This window comes from Suncus etruscus, chromosome 1 (genome assembly GCF_024139225.1).
Source record: "Suncus etruscus isolate mSunEtr1 chromosome 1, mSunEtr1.pri.cur, whole genome shotgun sequence".
NCBI classification, from domain to species: Eukaryota; Metazoa; Chordata; class Mammalia; order Eulipotyphla; family Soricidae; genus Suncus; species Suncus etruscus.
This window is the reverse complement of record NC_064848.1, coordinates 196,972,929-196,999,877: the sequence shown is the minus strand read 5'-3', so window position 1 is coordinate 196,999,877 and position 26,949 is coordinate 196,972,929. Positions and strand designations below refer to the sequence as shown.

At 48.9% G+C, this 26,949-nt stretch overlaps 1 protein-coding gene across 1 annotated transcript in view; it reads left to right on the top strand.

Moving 5' to 3' along the window:
• PRKCA (protein kinase C alpha) overlaps positions 1 to 26,949 on the top strand; it is a 298,449-nt gene that overhangs the window by 199,673 nt on the left and 71,827 nt on the right. The window contains exons 4-5 of the mRNA XM_049779179.1: positions 9,812 to 9,923; positions 12,042 to 12,170. Coding sequence (XP_049635136.1) covers positions 9,812 to 9,923; positions 12,042 to 12,170 — 241 coding nt within the window. The remainder of the gene's footprint in view (positions 1 to 9,811; positions 9,924 to 12,041; positions 12,171 to 26,949) is intronic.

Below are 26,949 nucleotides of genomic sequence, written 5' to 3'. Positions count from 1 at the left end.
TTGCCTCCATTTCTCGAGTGGCCGCTGCTTTGCACACTGTGTCTTTTCTTTCCCAGCACCCAGAAGGAAACCATCTTCTGCAGATTTTCTTGGGAGAGCTCTGAGAGGCTATTCATTTCCTCCTGATCACAGGACCAGCCTTCCATGCCATCTCTGTCTCTCTCTGACTATCTCTCCCCCCTCCCTGTCCATCACTGGTTCAGTGTTGCCAACCATTAAAGGCCTGAGTTAAAATTCTGATTTGGATACATGCTTTTTGCAATGCGGGAAGCCCATGGATCCGATATTTGCTGGGGACCATCAGTGCCAGGAATAATCAGAATGCTCTGCTGCAGAGGGCATTCAGGGCTGCAGCCAGCAATCCTTGAGAAGCCCCATGGAGATGGCTGGGAGCAGACCAGGTATGGGTCCTCACCATTGTTCTGACCCATGGCTCTTGCCTTTATATTGTGACTTTCTTGTGCTTCAAGATTCCTCATCTTGAAATGGGGGGCGACTGCCCTGTGACTCCCCTCCTCCCCCTGTCATGGGCCTATTACCAGGTTAAAGTGAATGACGCCAACCTTTGGGGAAGTCAGCTGAGCTAAATGTATCTCCCTTCATCATCCGCCTCTCCACCGCCACAGCCTTCTTTTATCAGAAAGGTTGGCCACGCAGGAAAACCAGAAATGTGTCTCCCCGTTTCCCCTGCTCTGCACCCACCTTGCTTTCTCAGCTCTCAGGCTGCCACGGAGGTTGTTGCTTCTGGGTCCCCTCTCCAACTTAATTGTTGGCTTTCTGTGGAGGTTGAGCCAGTGTGCCGAGCACAAGTCATTTTTAGAATACTAGCAATCTCGGTATTTCTGTCTCCTCAAATAAAGGGAACAACGCTTAGAGGTGTTTGCGCAAATGCATTTCAATGCCGCCCCCCCTTTTCCCCTGCTCTTTGTTTTGATCCCATTCCCTACACCCCCTCTGCAGTGGAGGGAGAGCTCAGCACACTAAATACGAGCCGTGTGTTGGCCAAGCAGGCCTTGCTTTTCATGGCATAGGAGAAAGAGGCGCTTGTTGCCAGAGATATTTTGGTTAGCGGCTTGTTTGCCATCAACAAAAGCAGACAAAGCTCAGGTGTGTATGAGAGGTTTCCACCACCCTCTGGGGCTCCCTCTTTCTAGTTGCTGAGAGCAAGCCACGCTTGTTTCTGAAGAGATGCAGCCGCCGCCATCCTGGGGGGTGAGCTGAACAAGCCCTATTGCAAAACATCATTCTTCTTTCCGTTCTGGGAGGCAACGCCTAGGATGCTTTTAAAGTCACAGCTGGAGGACAGTGCATTAGGGTTGCCTCCTGGTGTTTAAAAATGAAAGCAAGATAGGAATCCATCTGCTTGACACGTGGCCATGCTGGAAGCTCCACACCCAGCATCCTAGATAGGAGATGAGATGTTTGGACCAAAGTGCAAGAGGGGAGTGTAGAAGAGCTGGAGCCATAACACAGCAGGGAGGACATTTGCCTTGCACACAGCCAACTAAGGTTTGATTCTCGGCATCCCATATGGTCTGCTGAGCCTGCCAGGAATAATTTCTGAGAGCAGAGCAAGGAGTAACCTCGGAGCAACGCTGGGTGTGGTTAGCCCACAAAGACTGCTTTGCTTGAGCAATGGCCCCAAGGAAAATGCCCCCCAACCCCATTACTTAGAGGAAACTCAGTTTTCCCCCATTTAAAACCACTTTCCACAGACCCAGCTGTAGACTCGACTGCAAGTACTTTTCAGGTAATATTCAAGTGAATAGCTTCAGAACTCTTTCTCCTCGAGGAAATAGAACCACCATACTCTTCCAGCTCCCCACCAAAAATAAAAACCATAGATTGAACTGTTTAATTTCCTCATTTCTGGAAAGGAACCACAAATCTCCCTAGAGAGACAATAAATCTTGGCGGGAAGGATTCTCACCTGCACAGGTGGGAAAGGAATGCAGTCATTGTGTGCTAGAAAAAGAAGCTCGGGCATGTGCTGAAAAAAAGAAAAGAAAAACAACATAAAGATGGCAGCTAAAAAGGACAGAGGTCTCCCTCCAAATAGTGCAATGAAGACCAAGAGTTAGCACTCCCTATCACTTGACTTCAGGCTGGTTCTCGCCAGGTTAGTGGAAGGCATGGTCACCAGCTGGTACCACCAGAGAACACTGATTAGAAACAGAGTCCTGGGACATCTCCAGCTCCATTCATCCCCTGCTGGCTTCTACACCCAGGAGCTGATAAGACCCTCTGCTCACAGATCTGCAAGGGTTTAGTTGGATTTAGTCAGGAGTCTGGGAATCAGCTCAATGCCCAGGCATTGGGGCTGGTTTACCTCCTCACAGATGTGTTTAATGACTGAGATAGCAAGAAGTGAATCTACTTTCTATTGACTGCCACAGAAAGATGTTTGAGATGAGCTGTAGCATAAAAAGTGAGGGACTGAGTGATAGCACAGTGATAGGGTGTTTATCTTGCATATGGCTGACCTAGATTTGATCCCCAGCTTCCCATATGGACCCCTGAGACTGCTAAGAGTGGTTTCTGAGCACAAAGCCAGGAGCAACCCTTGAGCGCCACCAGGTATGGCCCTAAAACAGAAACAAACAAAAAAGTAAAAATACACAACAGGCTGATTGTGTGTGTGTGTGTGTGTGTGTGTGTGTGTGTGTGTGTGTAAGATTCCTAAGAAAATACAATCATCTCTATCTTCCTTAAACAAAACAGGCTAACATATACATTAAAAATATGTAGCTTCTTTTTTTTAATATAATTTTTATTTTGATCATAGTGGCTTACATATTGTTGACAATATTATTTTAGGTACATATTTACATAAAATCAGGGGGGATTCCCATCACCAAATTGTCCTCCCTACACCTCCATTTTTGTCCTCCCTCCCATTTTCTCTTCCCTCACCCCCAGGGCGGCTAGAATATGTGGTCCCCTCTGTATCTGACCTACTACTTAGTAGTCTTGCACCTGTTTGGTCTTGATGTCTCCCTTATTTCCCCCTCTAACTGGAGGCAGGACTAGCTAGTTCAAGATGCGTGGTTTTGTTTGAAAAAGAGAAAAGTAATAAACTGGGGTAAGAGTCTAATATGCCGAAAATGGGCAGAATCCTGTAGCTTCTTTTTGACTTTATTTTCCAATTATTTTTTAATGATGTCACCTATATAAATAGTAAATAGCTGAGAACAAATGACAGGTGCCCCAAATTGTAGTATACCATAAGTTGAGGAAGGAAGGAAGGAAGGAAGGAAGGAAGGAAGGAAGGAAGGAAGGAAGGAAGGAAGGAAGGAAGGAAGGAAGGAAGGAAGGAAGGAGGGAGGGAGGGAGGGAGGGAGGGAGGGAGGAAGGAAGGAAGGAGGAAGGAGGGAGGGAGGGAGGGGAGGGAGGGAGGGAAGGGAGGGAGGGAGGGAGGGAAGGGAGGGAGGGAGGGAGGGAAGGGAGGGAGGGAGGGAGGGAAGGGAGGGAGGGAGGGAAGGAAGGAAGGAAGGAAAGAAGGAAGGAAGGAAGGAAGGAAGGAAGGAAGGAAGGAAGGGAGGAAGGGAGGAAGGGAGGAAGGAAGGAAGGAAGGAAGGGAGGGAGGGAGGGAGGGAGGGGAGGGAGGGGAGGGAGGGAGGGGAGGAAGGGAGGGAAGGAGGAAGGAAGGAAGGAAGGAAGGAAGGAAGGAAGGAAGGAAGGAAGGAAGGAAGGAAGGAAGGAAGGAAGGATCCCTAAAGGTAATGGGAACAGAGAGAAAATATAGGGGTTAAGGCATTTGCCTTGTAGGCCAGCAGCCCTGATTTAGCTCCTGATATCCTGTGGTCCTCAGAACATCATAGGTGTCTCTGAGTACAGACTCATGAGTAAGTACTGAGCACCACTAGGGATAGCCACCCTCATCCCCCTAATAAAAAGGTGATGGGGTCTCAGGAAGTAATGTCTCCATACTAGGAGGGGTCTGCTATTGGGATGGTGTTGACCAGAAGTCCTCAACCATCTGGGGAGTGAAATAAAGGTTTCTAGAGAAAAAAAAATCCTGCATCATATTTTAATCCATGGGTATATTCTGCATTTGGAACTCCAGAGAAACAGAGCTCGACCTTCTGCCTCTTCCATTATGTGCAGAGTCATGTGACCCACTACCAGGCTCCAGGAATGTGACATACTAGGCAGCCCTGGGCCATGGCTTCCTCATCAACCACATTCTTCTCATGTCCATGGCAAAAAAAACAAACAAACAAAAAAAAAACAAAACGAGCACAGCATCACTGGCCTCATCTTTCCAGCATCTCTAAGTGCTGGGGCTACACAAGCCACCCAGTTCTGTCTTCACTGCATTAAACCATCAGGATGGGCTTGTGGCATGTCTTGGATGCCTGTTACCTTTTAGCTCCCATTTGTTTTCAATCCTCTGAACTCAGCTGTGGATTTCTGTAGGAGACAAATGACTCTTTTTGGGGCTGGCAGGAGTTTACATAATGCTGCTTGTATTCCGAAATGTTTCATTTTGCTTTTCAACAGTGGCATTGTCCTGTCTTTAATTAGCACCATTAGTTCGGGGATCTGGTGACGATGGGGCTTAAAAAGGGGGGAATGACGGGGCCGGGCGGTGGCGCTCGAGGTAAGGTGCCTGCCTTACCTGCGCTAGCCTAGGAGACGGACCGCGGTTCGATCCCCCGGCGTCCCATATGGTCCCCCAAGCCAGGAGCGACTTCTGAGCGCATAGCCAGGAGTAACCCCTGAGCGTCACCGGGTGTGGCCCAAAAACCAAAAAAAAAAAAAAGGGGGGGGAATGAAACTTGGCTGGAAAGCAGTGGTCAACAGCAATTAGAACTGAGGGGATAAATCTAGAAGGTAAAAGTAAGTGACTCAGGGAGTGGGAGTTGTTCTTCCATGTCTTCACTGTGAACTCTGATGAAATCCCAGAGGTCCAAGCACACAGACAGATGCCTTGGGATGGACTCAGCTAGGAATTACACACAGAGCTTCTCAGATTTGTATTTTAGGGGCCCTGGTTTTGTAAGACATGATCATCAAGGGAAGCTGGGGAGAGAGTCCCCAGCCAACCTTCCTTCCTCTGCTACTTTTATAGCTTGTGCCTCTAAACCTGGCTCACAAGGAGAATTTTAAAGAGGAAAAAAGTCCCCCTCCCTCTTTTGAAAATGGCAGATTTTCCTGGAATGACCCATTTGAAAAGTTATCTGAAAACTCGTAAAGGTAGATCAACGCATCTTGTTGAATAAACTAAATAGAACTTTCACCCCTTTCCTACAGGGAGAAGCTGCACATCCAGGGTGATAGGGTTTGTGGGGTTCACCCCTGCTACCCTCTTACCTCTCTGAGTATAATCAGAACAGAATAATTCTATTCCAGCGGAAGTTGGAACAAAGGGGGATAATCCCCCCCCCATTTAGAAGAGTCAATAAAAGCAGGAAAGAAAGAAAAATGATTTTTCCTGGAAACAAAAGCAGATATGAACTCTGATGTCTATGATAAAGAATTACAGTGAGGGGCCAAAGAGAAAGGACAAGTAGTAAGAAAATTCCTTTCCATGCACATGACTGAGCACCACACAAGGTCCACTGAACACAAAGTAAGGAGTCGGAGTGATAGTACAGTGGGTAGGTCCTTTGCCTTGCATGCAGCTGACCTAGGTTTGATCCATGCATCCCATATGGTCCCCGAAGCCTGCTAGGCGTGATTTCTGACTGCAGAGCAAGAAGTAACCCCTAAAAACCAGTGGGTGTGGCCCGGAAACCCAACCCAAACAAACAAACAAACAAAAAAACAAAGTAAGGTCTGAGCACATCTAAGTATGACCCAAAAAAATTAAAAGAAGAAGTGGCCCAAAAACTGAATAAGAAAAGGAAGAAAAAGGAAAAGAAGGAAGAACACACCCACCCACCCACCTACCCCATCTTATATTTTGACTTATTTTGACCAGAGCAGGCTAGAAGTTCTGTCCTAACATATGCGAAATATTGTACACTGGAAGGTTTTGGGTTGCTGTTTCATTGATGAGAGAATCTGTTTTATTTGACATTGCAGATTCAAAATCTCATTCTGTTGTGCTTTTAACTGCAAATTGCCCAGGTTCACAGTTCTAATCCATCATGGGGAGTGAGGAAGGAAGAATGACACTAATCTCAGTCTCCCTGCACCCTTTCATAGATGCAGTTACTACCCAGAGCATGTCTGCTCCTCCCTGGGGTGTGTGGCCAGTAGGAATGGTGGCCCTTTTTGCTGTATCTCCCTTCCCATGAAACAACTCCAGAAAGGGGGGTGTGCCCCATCACCTCCCCGGATCCCCAGAGAGAAGACTGAGCCACAACCTTTGGCTGTGCTAATGTCCCTGTATGTTATGAGTGAAGCCAAATAACCTCAGAACCGGACCTGAGCCACCCTGGGACAGGGCCAGCCACCCACTGAACTGGAGCTGCTCTATTGACTAGAGCGGCCCTGCAGAAAAGGGTAACTGTAAGATGCCTTGTTAAAATAAACACATGGACTTCGTGCTTTGAATATTGGCACATTTTCATCATCTTCGTAGTAGAGGTTTATCCTAATGCATCTGTTCGTCTGGAATTTGAAAACTATCAGGCATGGGAAAGGGGTAGGGAACTGGACATATATTGATGCCTTGAGACTGACAAGATAAAAAAGGATGATGTTGGCTGAACTATATGAGTGCTTTCAGTTACGCATTCCTGGGTCATGCTGGTAGGGTTTCCCAACTGTCTACAGAGTGGTCTCATGCAGGGACCTTCCCGGAAACTGCCAAACAAAACTCTTTCTCCCAAAATGCAACCAAGGGACCAGTGTCTTCACCAAGCTCAACTTCTCTCTTCATGGGGAAACCCTTGACCTAGAACCAATAGTATCTGCAGGAAAAACGCCAAGCTTTTTGATTGGCATGAATTCATTGATTCAATAGAACCTTTTCAAAAGGCCATTTTCTAAAGGACCCCTCTCATCATCTCCCAGCCCTGCCTCTCCTCCTCTGTTTCCAAAGGCATTTTGCTTTTGTATCCCTCCTGGGAAAAGCTGTGCTATTGTTCTTTTGGTGGGGTGTATTTCCATTTCATCTTTTACCTAAATGTCAGGATGGCTCAAGTCTTTTTCTCGGACTTGTTCTTTCCCTTAAATATATATAATCTCTTAGATCCTGGTCTAGGTTGGGAATGGAAAGATTCAGCTTCTTTGACATAACTGCTCCACTGTGTCCCATAGCATAAAGATATTATGGCATAGGTAGTCATTGTCCCGCTGGTGGAGACTTAAAGAGACTTTTGACGATTTGGTGCTGCAGATTTGATAATAATCACATCTTGCCTGGCCGGACCTTAGACCCATGAGAATCCTCCTGTTGCCAAATCCTGATTTTGTAAGTCACTCCAGCTAGGGAAGGTGACAGTAACTCGGCAATGCATGAGACTTTTAGCTGGCCCCAGAATGAATATTGTTGTTTCTTAGGAGAAGAAACAATGAGCCAGGCCAGTAGGACCAGAGGCAGCATGTACTCCCCAACTCCAGAGGAAGAATTTGCCAAGATGACTTCACTCTCTAGAGCTGGGAGAGCCTACCTGGTCCCAAGGTGGTAGCTATGGTGTTACCCTGTCCATATAACATCACCACATCTTGGCAGCACAAAGCTGGTTTAATTCCTGAGTCTGTGGCTCCTCTGTATGTGTGAGGAATTTATTTGCACACAAAACTTCAGCCATGTATGAAGTGACCATTCATCAGACAGTCTCAGAGAGTGTTTCTGGGCCCCTCACTGATGCCCAGGTCTCCTGCTCTTTCTACCTGTTCATAATGTCACTCATCCTACCCCTTCTCTATCCTGAGTCCGGTGTGTGAAGACCAGGTCTTGTGCTGTGCTGTGTTGATTCGGTGTATTAACTTCTGAGCATGAGCTTTGTGGCCGGGTTCCCCATAAGGTCACCAAATAGAAAGAAATCTCTGTAGCAGCCCCAACTCCCAGTAAAGCTGAGAGCTGAGCTTTCAAAGTGTTAACTCGATTTTACATTGGATGCTGGGAATTGGATCTGGGGCACTGCAGACCTGTGAAATAAAGGTGGGGGTTGTGGGGTAGAGAGATCATGGAGTGAGTAGGATGCTTGCATTAGACCAGCTGACCCAGCTTCCATCCCTGGTCCCTCAAAGGGCCCTTTGAGCCTCACCAGGCGTGACCTCTGGGCACAGAGTCTGAGAACACCCTGAGGACTGCTGGTCATGGTCCTCAAGCCAAAGGAGTGAGGACTTGTTCATAGGGATGTGCTGGGTAGTAGCAGAACTGGAAGGCACCTCGGGCAGCCTGACTTGGGTGTGGGAGCTCTTTGCTGATGGCAGTGTGTACCACCAGTGGCTCACACTTGAACATGGTTTAATGAACACACCTGGTCATGTAAGTTTTAGCCCTATGGCATGCTAAAGGGAAGATTTGCCTGAAAAGAAGTCATGGTCAGCGTTGTCAGTAATACAAGTGATGTACTGAGGGAGCTGATGGACTTGTTGAGGGAGTCTGAGGAACATATGCTCGGTGTGTCCAGGGTCTCCTCCTGCTGTCACTGAGGTGTTGTCCCCCACTCCATACAGATGTGTCAGATGCTTTCTATATTCTGCACATGCAGGAGGATACATGTATCTGTCCTTTTTCCTGTGATATTGGTTTCAGCACTTAATTGCACTTCCGGAAGCCTTAAACAAAGGGAGATCTCACAAGCCCGACAGGGTAGATCCAAGGTAGTTGAGGTCCCAAGCCCTGTGTGATCTCCTGCATACTTTGTGCTGCAGCCAGAATTGGACATTGGGGTAGAGGGTAGAAAGATAACAAGGTGCCTGATCCAGTGCTGGAGTGTCCTTGTGGCCAGCAGAAAGAACTTTGCACAAAACCCTAAATTTGGGCTCGGGGAGAAAAAGGATAGCAGGCAACTTGCTTGCCTGACATGCAGGCCAAGTTGAACCCAGTTTGAACCCCTGTGCATTATTGGTCCCCCGAGCACCATTGGATGTGGTGCAACATCCCCATCCCCTACAGGGGTCCTCAAACTTTTTAAACAGGAGGCCAGTTCACTGTCCCTCAGACCATTGGAGGGTCTGACTATAGTAAAAATAAAACTTATGAACGAATTCTTATGCACACTGCATATATCTTATTTTGCAATGAAGAAACAAAACAGGGCCCGGAGAGATAGCACAGTGGCGTTTGCCTTGCAAGCAGCCGATCCAGGACCAAAGGTGATTGGTTCAAATCCCGGTGTCCCATATGGTCCCCCGTGCCTGCCAGGAGCTATTTCTGAGCAGACAGCCAGGAGTAAACCCCTGAGCACCGCCGGGTGTGGCCCAAAAAAAAAAAAAAAGAAACAAAACAGATATAAATACAATATGTGGCCCGCGGGCCATAGTTTGAGGACCACTGCCCTAAAAGAAACCTAAAATCAGCCATTGTACCTATCAAAAAAAAATTTACAACCACCCACAGGGGCAGCCTCTTTAAAAAAAAAAAAAAGACAGAGTAAGAGATTGGACACGTAGTACAGCAGGAAGGGTGCTTGCCTTGCTCACAGCTGACTTGAGTTTAATCCCCAGCATTCCATATGGTCCCTTGAGCATTGCCAGAAGTAATTTCTAAGTGCAGAGCCAGGAGTAACCCCTAATCACCCTGAGGTGATTAGTGAAGGGGTGAATTCACTATTCTCCAGCACAGAGTTCCTGGGAAGGATGTCATATGTGAGTGTGTGGGGGTGTGTATGATGCTGTGGACTCTTGACATGGGAAAGGGCAGTGAGGAACCCTCCATTGACCAATGTGCTACTTCTCTTCCCAGGACCCCCGAAGCAAGCACAAGTTCAAGATCCACACCTACGGCAGCCCCACCTTCTGCGATCACTGTGGGTCGCTGCTCTACGGCCTCATCCACCAGGGAATGAAATGCGACAGTAAGTTTGTTTGCTTTCCCAATCCATAAGGCTCGGCCTGTGGCTTTATAGCCCCAATCCATCAATATCCAGGCGTACATATAACACACACAGCCCAGAAGGAAATGGTTCCATCCTGGCAGACAAAGCAGGAAGTGTGTCAGTCTCTCCATGGTCCAAGTTCTGGTGTGTGAAACTCCCCTGGTAGGAGCACCAGTGTATACATGAGGTGGGTGCTTTCTCGTGGTGTGAACCTTCAGTCGCTGCAAAGGCAGCAAGTCAGACCCCACAGCAAGTGCCATGCGAGAAGGGAAACTCCCCACACCACCACCATCACACACACACATACAGACACACACCTACAGATTCTACATTTGGTTTGGCTTCCAAAGAAGCGAAGCAATCATAGTCATTATCCTCCTGCATCTCTAATCAGTGGGTGGACTGTGGAAAAATCCAGCCCGGCACTCCTTGAAATTGCAGCCGTGATGAGAAAGAAACCAGGCCCCCCGGGTAGCATCTTGATGAGGTTTCCTAGGGCTAGGACCAGGCTAGGCCTTGTGAGCCCAATAAGGGAGGAGTTGACCCTGAGGAAGAAGCCTCAGCCCTTGCACTCTACTCTTTTGCTGCCCTGTGTGAACTTTCATCCACTAGAGAAGAAAAACATGGCTGCAAACTCTTGGCTCTAAGCATTATCCTTGACTTCTCAGGCTCTTTGCCTAAGTAAAAGTTTCTACTTCCAGCCCTGAAAAAACCAGAATTGTGGAGCTTGTATTTCTCCTGCTCAGAGACAAGGGAGTGTTGTAGGACAGTCAGCCTGTCCTTATTTTGTTACGACCCTCAGTTTGTCCCCCAACTGAGTGTGGGGGTTTACAGAAGGTTAGAGACAGCACATGAAACCCAAGAGCCATGATATTTCTAGCCTTTGTAGTGAGCTGCTCTGAATACAGTGCTCTTTCTTTACCCAACAAAGCCCAATTTCAGAGTCTAGTAAAACTCAATGACCAGCCCAGGCACAAGTAACTTTAGGGATGGATCTCTTCAGTTTCCAAAGATTTGGTTTCTTGGGGTTTGTTTGTTTGTTTGTTTGTTTTTGGGGGGGGACATACCCAAAGCTTACTCCTAGTAGAGAGCTTTCTCTCCTGCACTAATCCCAGGTCGCTTCCCCACAAAGAAAACTCTCCTTAAGAACCAGACAAGGGGTGCAGATTCCTTCCACCAGAATGACTCCAAGGCGCCCCCTGGAGGAAGTCGTGGCCTGACCCCCAAGTCCCAGGCTTGGAGAAGGAGGAGCTGGCACCCCCTACAGGCAAACTTCTGTTTGTGCTCAGCCCCCAGGATTCTTGTCAGGGTGTCTTAGGCTTGGTGCAGGAAGACTGATCTTTTTTTATCCTCCCCTCACACCCCCTCCCCAGCTCACCCACACTATGTCAGCTGGTAAGGAGACGCTTATCATGCCAGGCGTGCATTTGTTGTACTGGCAATAATATTTCAATATTTGAAGACAGGCTGGAAATATCACACACGTTTGCTTGAGCAATGGGCCGGAATCATGTTGAGAGCACAAGGCTTGGAGAAAAGGAGTATTTTGTGCCTTTCTCTTCTCTACCCCATTCTCTCTCTTTCTTTCTCTCTCTTCTTCTCTTCTCTCCTCTCCTCTTCTCTCCCCTCTTCTTTCCTCTTCCCCCCTCTTCTCTCTCCTCTCTCTTTACAAAAAGGCAGAAGAAACTCCCAACCTAGAGTTTTCCTGGGTTTAAAGCAGGTGCATGCTGGGCTTATATCTGGGAACAACCCATGTCAGTCGGCCTGTGCTCAGAGCTCATCCTGCTATGTAGATTTTCAAGGGGCTCTGCTTGGTATTTGATGAAACCACCAAGCACTTGGCTCCCCTGAAGTCTGCGGGGATGGCATGAGTATTTTAAGGAGCTTGTCAATCACAGGCAGCCAGAGCCATCCAAGACAGCTGCTTGCAGTTCTGGATGTCACTAAAAACATGGTAGCAAAGTATCGAGTTGTGTGGGTGGCATTGTGTGGATGTGAGGGGACGTGCCTGCACCTGCTCAAACACCCCAACATTGGGGAAAGGGATGCCATTTGAGTTCATGCACCCCGTCCTCACCTCGGCCCTCTCGTTTGCAGCCTGTGACATGAATGTGCACAAACAATGCGTCATCAACGTGCCCAGCCTGTGCGGCATGGACCACACTGAGAAGAGGGGTCGCATCTACCTGAAGGCGGAAGTCACTGAGGAGAAGCTGCATGTCACAGGTGAGGCGCTCCCCCATGGCCACACACTTCAGTCCTGCACACTTTGTGCACGGAGGTTCCCAAGCACCATCCCACATGGAGGCTGTGCAGGTCCTGTGTGCTGTGGGGCAGAGAAGAAGGAGATGAGTGTGGCCTTCAGGTGGATATGAAGGGCTCCGACCCCCAGGCTGATGGGGGTTTTTGTGAGAGGCTGTTATGCACCCATCACATGGTAGGGCAATTGCCCTACCAAGGCCCCAATGATGAGCAGCATTTTTGATAGTGGAGATGGAGGCCCAAGGAGGCTGCTGGAGGACTTAGTCCAAGGAAAACCTGGCTGAGGGCCCCAAAATTACACTAAGACACCTTACCTAGGGCTGGACCCAAAGTAGGGCCACATTGTTGGGGCCCTCGCAGAGTTTCCTGCAAATACCTGCCCAGTTCCCATTGCCTTGGACCTTTCCCCATTCATCGGTGTCTTGTGATCCAGCCCAGACTTGGGGTTCACATGCTGATTCTTGTACCTTGGGGGTTTCCTCAGGGACTGCATATGGGCAAAAACAAGCATTATCACTGGGCAGCACAATCTGGCATTTCCACTTCGGTTTGGGAACTGTGAACCTGAGCCCACACAGATGGAAGAATTCTGAGTTCTGGTCTGGAACTAAGAAATGGTAGGGAAATCCCCAGGAATCTTGGCTGTGGTGGCAATTAGCAGTGGGGCTGTACCCCAGTGCTGGAAAGGGGTGGGTTCTGCTCTGTGAGGTGGGATGGGCCAGGCCTCACCCCTGTATAGCAGGTGCTTGGCCACTGAACCCCCATCCCTCCCAGAAAGATCTTGGAATGAGAACTCAAGAAAGGCAGGGAGTAGGGGGTGCATTCCGGAGACTGTGGGAAACTCCATTGCCCTGTTAGTGCTTTGAACAAATAAGCAAAGGCCCTATTTACACAGCTGCCCTCATGGATCAGAGTGCAGGGGAGAATGAAGGCATTTTCCTTGGAGGGTCTTGATCACAGAATGGTTGGGGAGGGTGGAATGGACCAGAGTAAGTAGGAGCTGGTGGGTTGTCAGCTTCAGCTGCCAGCAAAGTCCCAGCGGCTGAGGGTACAACTGCACTCTGGATCCTGAATTTTCTCTGAACTGGGCCTCTAACCCCTCCTGCATTGGGGGCTGTGCTTGCCCCTCCTTACCTCTCCTGGGATCATCTTTATCTGCCATGGCCAGGTCCCCCAGACCTTGTGGGCACCACTGTGCTTCTGGTCCAGGACAGGAGCCTTCTTGGGTACTGTGAGCCCAACCACAGCCTGTATCTCTCTTCCACACTTCAGCAAGCGCCATGTATGAGGGAGCTAATGGTTAGCAAGGTCGTTCCCAGGAAACACGGTACTTATGGCTGAGAGCATGAAGGAGAAGCCTGATGGCCATAGCCCAGCCTTGAATGCCCGATGGCTGTGGGCAGAGTGAGAGACAGGCCCAGGGATGTTCCAGACTCAGTTGGGAGAGTCGAGTTTGTCCTTGAGAGAGTGTGTCATTGAGAGAGACAGGACACAGAAGAGGAATAGCATATCAGTTTATTTCATCGTCATGGGCCCAGGGATTGCGACAGGCCATGGTACTCTAACTCATTCCACAATTATTTCAAAACTAATGCTGCATTTATACTCCAGAAAGGCCTTCCGAAGTGTCAGTTAAGATCATGCAAGATTCACTACAGTTTTGACTTCTGTTTAAAATCAGCGATGGTTTAACTTCAACTCACACAGGAGCAAATCATGCCTTTCCATAGCTCAGGTTTGGGCCATGTTTTTGCCCTTATCCGTAAGGTGGTTTTAAAACCAACAGTCTGGTAGAGATTTGTCCCAGAGTCGCTCAGGCATCAATACAGATAGCCAACATAGGCTCTTTTGTTTGGGATCTGGTTTTCATAAACAAAATCCTTCCTTGGCTCAACTGTATCTGGTTGTTGTTTTCTTAAACAATATAAACTATATAATATGATAGTGAATTATAACAAATGCTTTAAATCAGTGCCTAAGAGCATACTCATATCCAGGCCCACAGCCTGCAGCAAACACATTCACACTTTGCTTCTGAATACCGCCGGGCAGGGGCAGGCACCATGCTTATGGAAGAGCACATATTGTCTGCCCTCAGAGCAGCAATGACAGTTGCTACCTGAGCTGTTCCATCTCTGCAGGACCCCAGGGGACCCCAGTGGCCTGACCAGCGTGCCACAGGCAGAATGGGAAAGAAAGACATGGATGTCTCCAAGGACTCCGATGCTGAGGGGCCATGTTGGTGCCAATCAGGGTCTTAGCTTGATTAACCGCAACAGAATCTCCTGAGCAAGAAAATTTTTCTCTTCAGTGGACAGACTTTATGGGCAAGGCAGCAGTCTAAAAAAAAAAGTCACCCTAAATCAGCTTTGCGCTCAAAATCTCCATCAGCAAAGATTTGAGAATATTAGAACAAGGCCAGAAAGATAGTCCAGAGGGAAAGGCGCTTGCCTTGCACACCTACCAATCTCAATTCCATCCCTGGTACTATAGATTGTTCCCTGAGCACTGCCAAGAGTGGTCCCTGAGCTCAAAGTCAGGATAAAACCCTGAATACCACCGGGTGTGGTTCAAAAAACCCAAGTGAAAAATAAATGATATAGCTACAGCTGCTGGTGCTTGCTAGGCATAGGAACTAGGAGTGTGGGCTCCTAGCGTGGTAAAGAAGGGGAAGGAAAAATCAGGAGAGGAGAGAAAGAACTGGCAAAGGCCCAAACTCCAGTACAAGCTGAAATAGGTCGTGAGATCCAGCCCACCTCTAATGAGAATGCAGTAATAAAAGAGAAACCATGGCGAGTTTCATCTGGTCCCAACACAAATGATTTCTTAGAAAATACATTTGCGCCCAGAGCAGCTGTGTTAATTGTTACATTCACTCCACAGAGAGTGTTACCTGTGCAAAATGGCTCAGATGGGAAGTCAGCCCCAAAGGAATATATAATCTTTCCCACTAGGATCCCTTCTTTGGGGGGAAAACTCACCCTTTGGGAGCCCCACAAGGATTCTTCCTGCCTTGGAGCTGCATGTATGGGAAAGGCCCCATTCACTCTATCTTTCTGCTTTCCACCTTCTGGTCGTACAGCTGATATTATATGAACTTGTCTGTTGTTTTTATCTTTTCCTTCCAATTTCCAAGGCTTCTATCTTTGTTTCTGATTTTTTTTATTTAGTTTGGAAGAGCAGTAAAAAAATAAATAAATAAAATAGGGTCCGGAGAGATAACATAGAGTAGGGCATTTGCCTTGCATGCAGAAGGACGGTGGTTCAAATCCCGGCATCCATATGGTCCCCTGAACCTGCCAGGAGAGATTTCTGAGCTTAGAGCCAGAAGTAACCCCTGAATGCTGCTGGATGTGACGCCATCCCAAAAAAGAAATCATAAATAAAATAAAGGTGCCCAGAACTCATGTTTTATATAAGGATGTAAGTAAATAGAAAAATGAGAATGTTTTGTAGAGTGGTTTGGGGGCACCCGCTCCCCCACACATCCATTATTCTGCCACAGAGACTCCTTGTCCCCAACACACACTGTGTGGTCCATTTGGCTTAGAGATGGAAGCTGTAAAAAGGTCCCCATGGGGCAAGGGCGGCCTCCCTTGGGTCACCTCTTGTTCTCTTCTTCGTGTGCAGCTGCTGCCCTGGGGAGCTGGGTCTCTCCACCCACACTAGGGATTCACCTGGGTTCTGTTTTCTGTGTGTTGGCACCTGGAGAGGAGCCAAGCATTGCTCCCAGAGCCTCACTTTAGAACTTCCACATGCATCAGACATGCACTGAGAAAGATCATGAAGGACTGTGCCCTCGAGATGCTTGCAGTAGGAATGGGGAGGTGATGTCCAGCAAAGAAGCAAAGCCCTCGCTTTTGCCCACTGGTGCCCTGGGACCCCAGGGAAAGGGGTTTCCTTGCTCCAAGCTAGCTGCAGCAGTAATCCTCCAGTGGAGAGAAAGAGAGATGAAAGAGGGAGAGACCAAAGAAGAAGAAAAAGAGAAATTAGAGACAGAGAAGGGAGGAAATAATAAATGGGGGAGAGAAGAGAAAGGGAGAGAGACAGATGAAAGAAACAAGAGACAGATGGAGGAGAGAAAGAGAACAAGTGAGAGAGGGAGGAAAGATAACTGAAAGAGAGAGATGGGAGAAACAAGAGAGACAAATGAGAGAGGGAGGAAAAGATAACTGAGAGACAGGAGAGACAAGAGACAAGATGGGAGAGAGAAGATGAGAGAATGAGAGAGAGAGTTAGAGGGAGACAGATGAGAACAAAAGAGGGGAGAGTACATTCCACATAGATGCAGGTGAGGAGATGGAAGGAACCTTGTACAGGAAGCCCCACACCATGAGGGATTTGGGGGGGCATGAGTAGGGTGAGGTTAAAGGTATAGCTGGCAGTGCTCCTCTCTCCGTTCTGGGGTCATTGCAGCTCCTAGTGAAGTGCTTCCATTTTATAGGAGACTATTTGGAGTTCCAAGTGGTGCCAGAGCACACCAAATTCCTGCCTCAATTTCAGTTGTCACACAACCCCACCCCAGTTCTGCATGACCCTCAGTGCAAGCCAGGAAGGCCCAGTAGGCAGCCCATGGCTCTACAGGGGGATACTTCTCCAAGAAGCCAAGCCTAGCAGCCCTGCATGGCAAGAGCCCCCTGCTTGTATGGACGGTGTTAGTTAGTTGGCTGTTGCAGGGCCATTTCTGTCCATTGGAGCCTGGTTTTGGGGTGTGATGCCAGCTCTGGAGAGCAGGCTGTGGGAAACAGGCCAGGTCGACCAGATGGTGGCCCAGGATTATCATTGTGTGTCATAACATCTCTGGTGCCCTTCCCACCAAGGCATCTTCTGATGAATCAGGAGCCCAGGGTCTCAAGTAGCAGCCAGCACCTTTCACCCCAGGATCTGCACCCCAGCGTGTGTCTGGGAATAACCCCAGTGCTGTTCATTATCTGTGATCCTGCCAGGTCCATTAGCTGGTTCATTAGCTGTCTAGAAGGGGCACACCCTCTCTTGCTGCCTTCCCTGTTTTCCAGTATCATCAATCCAATGTCCCCTGCAGGTGGGCTCTGTTTTGCAGAGCTGCTTCCGTGGGTCGCCTTCTTCTGTTCAGCACTCCCCTTCTCTCTAGAATGGAGAGCTTCACTGCACACATCTTGGAAGAGCTATAGGCTGGGAAAAGTGGGAGAGGAACCCATGAGAATCCAAGATTGGACTCTGGAGAGCTCTATGTCCCCAACCTCACCTTATATCACTACTTTGGAGATTGTGGTGAGGATTTTTGGTAACCTCACTGTGATGTTGGCTCTGCCTCTTTGAGGATGATACTGGTCACAGAGGGAAACAGGGGAAGAGGTTCCAGCCTGCCAAAGGCCTCCCAGGTATCAGGGAACAAACTCTCGAGGAGGCCCATCTGCCTATTCACAACCCCTGTACCACTGCTGTACTAATACATGTGCATATTCAACATCCCTCCTGCATCTGCAAGGGAGGATCCTCCAGGGTGTCATTCTCCTGTATCACAATTACAGACAAAACCGTTTAGTCTTCTCACTAGGCCTTAGACATAATGCCCAGTACAAGCTACATGTTTATCCTTACCAACCAAGCCTCCATGTCCCTCCAGGTTGTACATGGTTGTGTAATCACTGGGACAGTTTTTCCCTCCTTTTCCCTTCACTGAGTGTTGACTCTGGAAGTCAGAGCTTGTCTCACTAACTCGGATCTCATGGCTCTGTGCCTCAAATGGCTTTTTCCAGCATGGGACACAGTGGTAGGGAATGGTTGTCCCTGGGTTCAGCCTCTGGCACCACTAAAATCCAAAACTTGACACTTGGTCGACTTAAAATTTTATAATTAGAGGGGCCTGAGAAAGAGAGCACAGTGGGTAGGGCATTTGGCTTTCACAGAGCTGACCCAGGTTATATCCCTGGCATCCCATATGCTCCCTTAGCCTGTCATGAGTAACTGCAGAATATAGTATATACCAGGAGTAACTATTGTGTATGGCCCAAAAACAAAAATTTATATAGAGGACTTGAGAGAGGAAACAGTGGGCAGATACTTGCCTTGTATGTAGCCAACTTTGTTTGATCCTTAGCACCACATGTGGTTTCCCCAAACCCCACCAGGAGTGTTCCCTGAGTCTATCAGGGTGTAACTTTAAAATCAAAAGGGTTGGGGCCAGAGCAGTGGCACAAGCTGTAAGGCATCTGCCTTGCGTGCGCTAGCCTAGATGAACCATAGTTCGATCCCCCAGCATCCCATATTGTCCCCCAAGCCAGGAGCGATTTCTGAGCACACAGCCAGGAGTAACCCCTAAGCGTCACTGGGTATGGCCCAAAAACAAAAACAAAAAAACAAACAAACAAACAAAAAAGGTTGGATCAGAGAAAAAAGCACAGTGATTGGGCATTTGCCTTGCGTATGGCTGACTCAGAACGGAGCCAAGTTCGATTTCCTGCATCCCATATGGTCCCCTGAGCCTACCAGGAGTAACCCGAGTGCCACTGGGTATGGCCCAAAATCCAAAAACAAACAAAAAAATCAAAAGGGTAAAAAGAAAAAAGTTCCTATACAGTGGTCGGCAACCTTTTTTTTTTCAACTGAGCCAAATCTCACCAAAACCACGATTGAAATTTAGTTTGAGAGCCACACAGGGCGAGCACTGGCAGAGGCTAGGAGCAGAGTCCTGACTCCTGGAGCGGCCACCGGGCACACAGAAGAGCCAAATTAAAAGTGTAAAGAGCCACATGTGGCTCTCGAGCCGCAGGTTGCCGACCATTGATTAGGAAAACAATTCCTAGGGCTGGAGAGACAGTACAGAGGTTAAGGCATTTGCCTTGCACTCTGCCAACCCCAGTTCAATCCCCAGCACTGTACATGGTCCCCTGAGCACAGAGCCAGGAATAAGCCTCAAGCCCTGCTGAGTGTGTGGTCCCTGTGTTTGTCAGTTGACACAGCAGCCCAAGTAAGAGCTTTGCCCACTGGTCACTGGTCACTCTAGATGTGGACAGAGGCAGCAAGCCAGGTGCTCATTTCCTGTGCATTTGTTTTAGAATAGACCAAGGGACCTGACCTCTCTTTGTCCCACTTAACTGAGGACGAAGCCCCTGGATTCTTTCCTGGGTCCCTTCATCATCTGTGCTGTGTGACCTTCAGGATCTATGTGGGTCAGGAAGCAGCCTGGAGAGGGGGCTTGGCCGTTTGCACCCCTGAGAAGAGAAGAAACACCTCATTTCCAGGGTTTTCTCTGCCACCAGCCTGCCTGCGTCCAGTCTTGATGTCATTGACGGAGCGGGTCATTCTTGTGTTTTAATTGCTTCTAATTATAGGATGATCATTTAAGCACAAGATTAATTGCCATGAAATTATTGCAAGGGACTCGATCTTCTCGAACATAAACGCATTCTGCCAAGTGAGGAGATGCGGTGAAGCTTGCAAATAAATGTCTGTGTAACCGCTTCCTTGGACAACTTTTGGTTAACCCTTTGAGGGGAGGGGACCAAGCAAGAGACACGAGGAAGGCACAGGATAAAAAATGGGGGTGAGGCAGAGATCCCCTCCAAAGGATAGGTGAGGCATTCCAAAAACACTGGGGAGTCTTGGAGAGTCTAGGCATTGTAGGGTTTACTCACCTTCACTCATGCCCCCCACCCAGTGAAAATAATATCACCTATCTCTGTTCCATTCTGGCTGTGTTCATCTTCCAGCGGGGCTGGAGCTCCACCTGCAGTAGCCAGAGAGGTAGATACTGTGTGATGTTCAGCTGCTCTGGTTCCCCACATGTGTTGCTCCCCAGTGCTTGGCTCCAACTATGTTCCTCTTGGATCCTCAGCTGTACTACTCAGAATACGTGCAGCTTCCCCCCCAAAAAATATGTGATGGGTGAGCACAGGGACTGGTGCTCGAGTCCCGCCTTTTGACCACCTCATTCTAGGACTGCTTTCTGGGTACCCAGAAAACAGTGCCCAGAGTCTCCCTCTGTCTTTGCCTTCTCCTTGGAAATAAATGCAAGGTTTGTGGTTATTTAAGGACAGTTGGGGCTCCCTTTATAAACCAAAGCATTTGAGGCTTTGTTTGTATGTGTTTTCCTGAAACGATGAGCAGGTACAGAGGTAAGACACGCTTTGTTGGTCTCACTGGGCCGAACCAAAGGAGACAGGAAGCAGATTCCAGAGACAGGCTGGCTTCCTCCAAAGGCACAGTGGGGAGGTGGAGAGAGGAGGGCCTTGTTCTGGATTTCTGGATAATCATTCTTCCTGACATCTCTTCTCTCTCTCTCTCTCTCTCTCTCTCTCTCTCTCTCTCTCTCTCTCTCTCTCTCTCTCTCTCTATCATTTATTCCACCTGGAGTTCACCACGTTTAAGAGTATGAGTCAAAGTACTCTCCTTGTCCAAATTGCGGGGGTACTTGAGCATGAACCCCAAGGCTGGAAGTGGGGACAGGACAGCCAGAAGCGTCATTATATCTGGTCCCTTACCATTTTATTCAGGTCCCCTCGATAAAGCCAGAGTTTTATGGGGGCCAGAGTGATAGCACAGTAAATAGGTTGTTTGCCTTGCAACTGGCCAACTGGGGTTGCATCCCAGCATCCCTTATGGTGCTCTAACCACCACCAAGAGTAAAGTGTAAAGATAGGAGTAATAATCACTGAGCAGTGCTGGGTGTGGCCCAAAAACAAACACACTAAAGGAAAACAGAGTTCTTTGCTTGTTCTCAGAACTTCCCTGGTTCAGTTCTTGGCCTCATTTATTATTTCCCAAGCACCATTATGAGTGACTCAAAGCCCACTCTGGCAATAAAAATCATCCTCAGCACAATTGTAATCACCGCACCCCATGAAGAAAGGTAGGGGGCTTGGCCTGACAGCAATTGACCATCTCTGACCAGCTCTTAGGCCCTCTACATGGACTCTGGAGCTGAAAAGATTGGGGTACATACCTCACTATGCCTGCCACAATGAGTTTTCAGGATTGTTACTCTGTGAATGGCTTTATACCTGGAGTGTTTTGATTATTCCATTCAGTGTCACCCCCTTCCAAAAGAGTATTGCTTCATTGACAATGTCTGACCCCACCCAGGACACTGGTACCCACCTCAGATCCCACCACTCCTTCCTTTTCAGTGCCTTCCAAATGCCACCTAGGGACACAGGCAGGGGCACCTGGAGAACCGGATGTGCTCTCTCAAGGTCACATGGGCATGCTGGCCTAAAAGGTGCATATTCAAGATGCCCTTGGCCCTGAGTCACCCCATCAGCACTAGCGTTTTAGGGTGCTGAGAGTGAATCTCTAGGAGGTTGAAAGGGGGAATATCCATCACCTCCACTTCCCAGAGGTTCTGTGAAATGGAAGCTCTGGGAAGTCAGCAAATGACTGAGGCGGAGAAGTATTTGGTCCCTGTTGTCAAACAAGGTTGCACATAGAAGGCCTCCAGGTGGGTCCCCCTCTTCCCAATCCTCCTCCTCCTCTCCCTCCCTTTCCTCTGGGCCCAGGAGGATGTTCTGTGGCCAGATCTGGGAATCACTGACATCCAAACCAAGAGGGCGTGTGGACTAGTCAGGGTCATTGGGGATAAAACAGAACTGTCTCTGTCCCCAGGAAGGAGAATAATCCAGAGAAGTTGGGGGTCACTCAAGAAATTCAGGAGGTAAGGTGCACTGAGAGGGCTGTAGGACACCTCAAAGCACCTGGACTCAGAGTCACCACATCCTGTCTTCTCCCCCATGGCCAACCAATCAGGTCATAACCTTTAACCAGTCAGGGCAAGTTCAGCTTCTCACCACTCCACCTATCATGGCTCTTCACCGGAGGTCAGGCATGGATCCCACTGTCCTAGGGTGCTTCATTGACTCCCCAGGGCCTCTGGGATACTTCTAAACTCATGCACTTAGCTATAAGGCAGGGCCCCATAAGAGGTTTGGTAGGAGTAGCATGCAAGTGAGTCCCATGAGTCTTCTCCAGGGCTGTGTGGCCAGAGAACAAAGCAGCCTCCTAACCTCTGCTCAGGGTTGTGCTCCTGTCCACCTCCCAGCACTTCTTCTAAAGCTCTAAGACCAGAGCTACTATCTTGAGTTTCTACAAAATTTGACTAGGATCAGTGCTGGAGTGATAGCACAAAGGATAGGGCATTTGCCTTGCACACAACCAACCAGGGTTTGATCCCCAGCATCCTATATGATCCCCCAAGCCTTACACGAGTAATTTCTGAGCATAGAGTCAGGAGTAACCCTTGAGCACTGCCAAGTAGCCCAAAAACAAAACAAAACAAAAAATTGACTAGGATCACTATGTCTCTTTGAAAGAGACATTCACGGCTGGGCCCATTTCTAGAAACAACCAGGGATAAAGAAGAAGAAAATCTTTTTTTTTTTTTTTTTAAAATGGATCCATCACCTCTGTTCCATTCAGCCCTGTAGCCCCAAGCTCTATGCCACGCACTGTGGCTGTGAGCCGCCCCTGCCCCATGGACTCTGTCCGCTCATGGTGGTGTTGATGGAGTTGAGGCCTCCAGCGTGCAGTGTGAATGGGCCCAGGGAGAACCAGGAAGCATGGCCCAGGGAAGGGAGGGGATGTTTGATTAGAGCCTGACAGCTGGACAAAGCCCTTTCTGGCCAGCCAGCATATGGAGCTGTTTGGCCTGAAATTACTCCCCCCGGGGCCTCTTTGTCTGCTGACCGCACTGTGTGCCAGGCCCTCAGACCCTGCCTGCTTCATCCCCGGACGCCAGCTTTCAGGACCGACTCCAGCTGTGACAAGGAGCCAGTTAGCAACACGCCAACAATGCCCCGATTCTGTGCCTCTCCCCGAGAAAATTGGGCTGCCTAGCTTCCATTCAGCCAGGGGAGAGAAAAGCAAGGTACATTTTGTCTATGCATGGAAGCCCTCGTGCCTCCCGGTGCTAGGGAAATGACATGTCCCCCCCTGCCTGGTTTATAAACTGGCCATTAGGCTCAGCATGGCCCAGCCTACTCTGCGTTATCTCCATGAAGTGCTCAGAGGCCCCTGGGGAAGGGGGTCATCATCCTTAAGCATGGTCCTGAGTGTGTGGGTGCCCCTGAATCTTACCAGATCAGTGGTGGCCTCAGCCCCTGGTCAGGGGAGACAATTTGTGGGGCTGGAAGAAAACTTTATTCCTGGGGTTGGAGCAGTAGCACAGTGGGGAGAGTGTTTGACTTGCACATGGCTGGCCCAGGTTCCATTTTCAGCACCCCATATGGCCCCCTGAGCACTGCCAGGAGTAGTTCCTGACTGAAAAGATAGAAATAAGCCCAAAGTATCACTGAGTATGGTCCCCCAAAAGAAAACAAGCAAACAAATAAAAAAAAAACCCTCCATCCCTGATGTTCCCTCAGTGCACAGCTTGTCTTTCTAGAATGGTCTGTATCGTGGTGATGATAGGTGGTCAAGGGTCACTAATTGTTGACAGAGTAAGGATCCAGTCAGATGGTGGAGGATCTTCCAACTGATCACCAGGGTTTCATGCCACAGCTTGAGGGTTTGGACACAGTAGCTAACTGTGAGGTGTCAGAGATTAGACATGTGCCAGGCAAGTGCCCCACTTCCCATCCTAGCTCTCTGCACACTCATCCCAATTTGTTTCAATGCTCAGGGTTTACTGATCCCTGGCTCTGTGTGCTATTTTAATATAAAAATCAAATTCTAAAATTCTAGAGTTGGGGGTGAGGCCTTTTTTGGCACTGCATGGCACCTGTTGCCCCTTCAGCCTGTGAGTCTGAAGGTTCAGGATAAGGCGTAGAAAGAAAGAATCACACGCAGTCAGAGTTTCAATGCAGTCAGCCAGCTTTATTCCAAGGCCTTATCCACCATGTGCATTTCCTCCCATGGCTTCTGTGCTCAGCTTATTCCAGGCAGCTTCAATGCCTCTTTTTCCCTTTCAGCTGCTTTCCATGCTTCCTTGATTCCTTTTCTCCTCCCAAAGCCAGCACCTTTTATTCCTTATTCCAAACTGCAGGCCCCTCCCAGGTGCAGGGGGGTCTGACCATCCAGGTAATAGCAACACAGGACCTTGGGGGAGGAGTTCCTTACACTGTGCTCAGGAATCCCTCCTGGTGGGACTTGGGCTATTGGAGATTAAACCAGAGTTGGCTGCATGTGAGGCAAATGTCCTGCCCTCTGTAACTATCGGTTTGGTCTCCAAGATTTGTTTTCACCTTAGGGTTGAGGGGAGACAAACTAGTGGTCCTGAGAATATCCAGACAGTGCCTACCTCACAGGTCCTGGGCTGTCATTTTTGCACTCTCAGTAGAAGCGCAGAGAGGTTTGGATGGGAAAGTGGATTGTCATTTTGCCCCGCAGGATTGTCTTGATGCAGAAAAACATGTCAGTCCTCTCTGACCTCTGACCTCCCCTCCTGACCTCTGGGGAGACTGCCCTGAGTGAGAATGTGAATGAGAAGAGGCCCCCAAAGGGTAGCAAGGGGCCCATTGGACCCTTCATTATCTGTCCTGATTCAGGATGGTTCCAGAAAGCCAGATACTGAATGTATGTGATGCTCTCCCCAGCTCATTCCAAGTAGTCAGAATGATCTGAAAGGATAAGATCCCCCACTGGGTGGAAAAAAAGAGAGTGGGACCATAGTGGTAGAGCCTTTGCCTTGCACATGGCCAACCCAGGATGGACCTGGATTCAATTTCTTGCATCCCATAAGGTCCTCGAGCCTGCCAGGAGCAATTTCTGAATGCAGAGCCAGGAGTAACCCCTGAGTGTTTCCCGGTTAGGCCCCAACACAGGCACACATACAAAAATAAAAAAGAAAGTGGGACCCTCAGGGCTGTCTCCTCTAGGCTACAGAAAGCTCCGCCGCCTCCATGATCGTCCCTGTCTTTTTCGACCACACTGATATGAGTGCTCATGATTTTATTAGCAACCGCCTCGGAGCCAGGCCTGATTTAATTTAATTTAATCTCCCTGGTTATTTTCAGTGCGGCTCGGTCTATTTTAGGCACGGATGAAGAGGAAGTAATCAGATGAGGGGATGGCCAGCACCCCCGCCCCGTTACTCCTGATGGAAGGAGAATGAGTTCGTAGAAGCGGGTCAGCCAGCCCGGTTCCGGCTCCTTCTCAGAACCAGACTTATTCCTCTGAAAAAAGAAACTTGATCTGGGGAGTGTGAGGGAGGGCAGAAGTCGGGGGAATGTCTCAGGAGACCAGAGAACTGATTCCAGCCGGATATAGAGATGCAGCACAGGGAGAGACTTAGCTCCTCATGTGTTGCTGGTCTGGGCCTGCTCAACAGTGCTGAGCCAGGAGTTGGGGCCCATGATCTGAAGGCCACACCATCCATCATGTTTCTGGTTGGAACTCAGGGTGCAAGGGGGGGGTGCATTTGAAGTAGTACGGAGAGTAATGTGGAACCAAGCAGTTGCCCTGGGTTTCTAGACTGGTTCTGGAGTTAGGGGGTGTTATTTTCCTCACAGCCCTCTTACATTGCTGAGGAGCCCCAGACAGCAAATGCTCTGTCTCTGCAGGCTGTCTGAGGAGGTGATGTGTGTGTAGGTGATGCATGAGGAGGTGATACCTGAGAAGGTGATGCCTTCTTTAGATAACACCTAACGAGATGGCCTGAGGAAGTGATGTGTGAATAGCTCTGGAATATGCAGAGCTGATGTATGAGGAAATGATTTGTGAGGAGGTGACAGTCTGAGGAAGTGATATATCAGTAAGTGATACCTGAGGACCTGATATGTGAGGAACTGATGCCTGAGGAGTGCTGTGTGAAGAAGAAAATGGTACCTGAGGTGATATGTGATGTAGTGGAAGCCTCCATGTGCTAGGCCCCATCTGAGAGCACAATGACAGGTCAGGGGCAGCACATTCACCATGGCCAGACCCATCTTATTCCTACTGTGGAGACGACTTAGAGGCTGAGAGAAGCCTAGAGCTTTGCCAGGGATCTAGGCATTGCCACACCCCGAGCCCAGGTTCAGCATGTTTCGGGTGGACACTGGAACCCCACAGGGACCTCAGTAGAGATGGTGGGCCAAGCTGGTTCCAGACAGCAGGGAGCCCCTTGCTCCCCGAGTGGAGAAACACCCAGAGTGGAGATTGTTCCAGTTTCTGCAGCAGGAAGGCCAGAGGGAGGCTCAGAGTGGGTGCAGCCCCCTCTCCACATCACATTCCCCAGTATAGCCCCTGACCAGGACCCCAATCCAGTCTTAGAGCAGGACCTCAAGCCTGTCAGCTCCACTAAGCAACAGCACCCAGCGGGCTGGGACCTGGGTCTGTGCTATGGGCCTTCCTCTGGGCCCTTCTCAGCCACAGCCACTTCCGACTTCCATTGTGTCCTGCTGCCCTCCTCCTCACTCAGACCACCCTTGACCCCACAGTGATCCTGCGGTGCCCTCCTCCATTAATTTTCACCTGCTTTCCCCCTGGAGTATGCTGGGGGTCCCTAGTTGAGAAATGCTGGATTTGGTAGATTTAAAACAGAAAGAGGGGTGCTAGGGAAATAGTTCGGGGATTAAGGCTCTTGCTTCACGCATGGCCAATACCAGCTCAATCTAACACTGTCCTGAGTGCTGCTGAGTAAGAAGCCCTGAGCACAGCCAGATATGACCCAAAAGCTAAAAAGAACCAAAAAGCAAGAGTGTCTGCATGTGTGGAGTGGTATGTGGGAGCTGTTAATTAATTTTTATTAGGTCACCTTGCAATACAAAGTTAAAAAGTTGTTGGTGATTGAGTTTCAGTCATACAATATCCCAACATCCATCCCTTCACCAGTGTACACTTCCCCACCAAT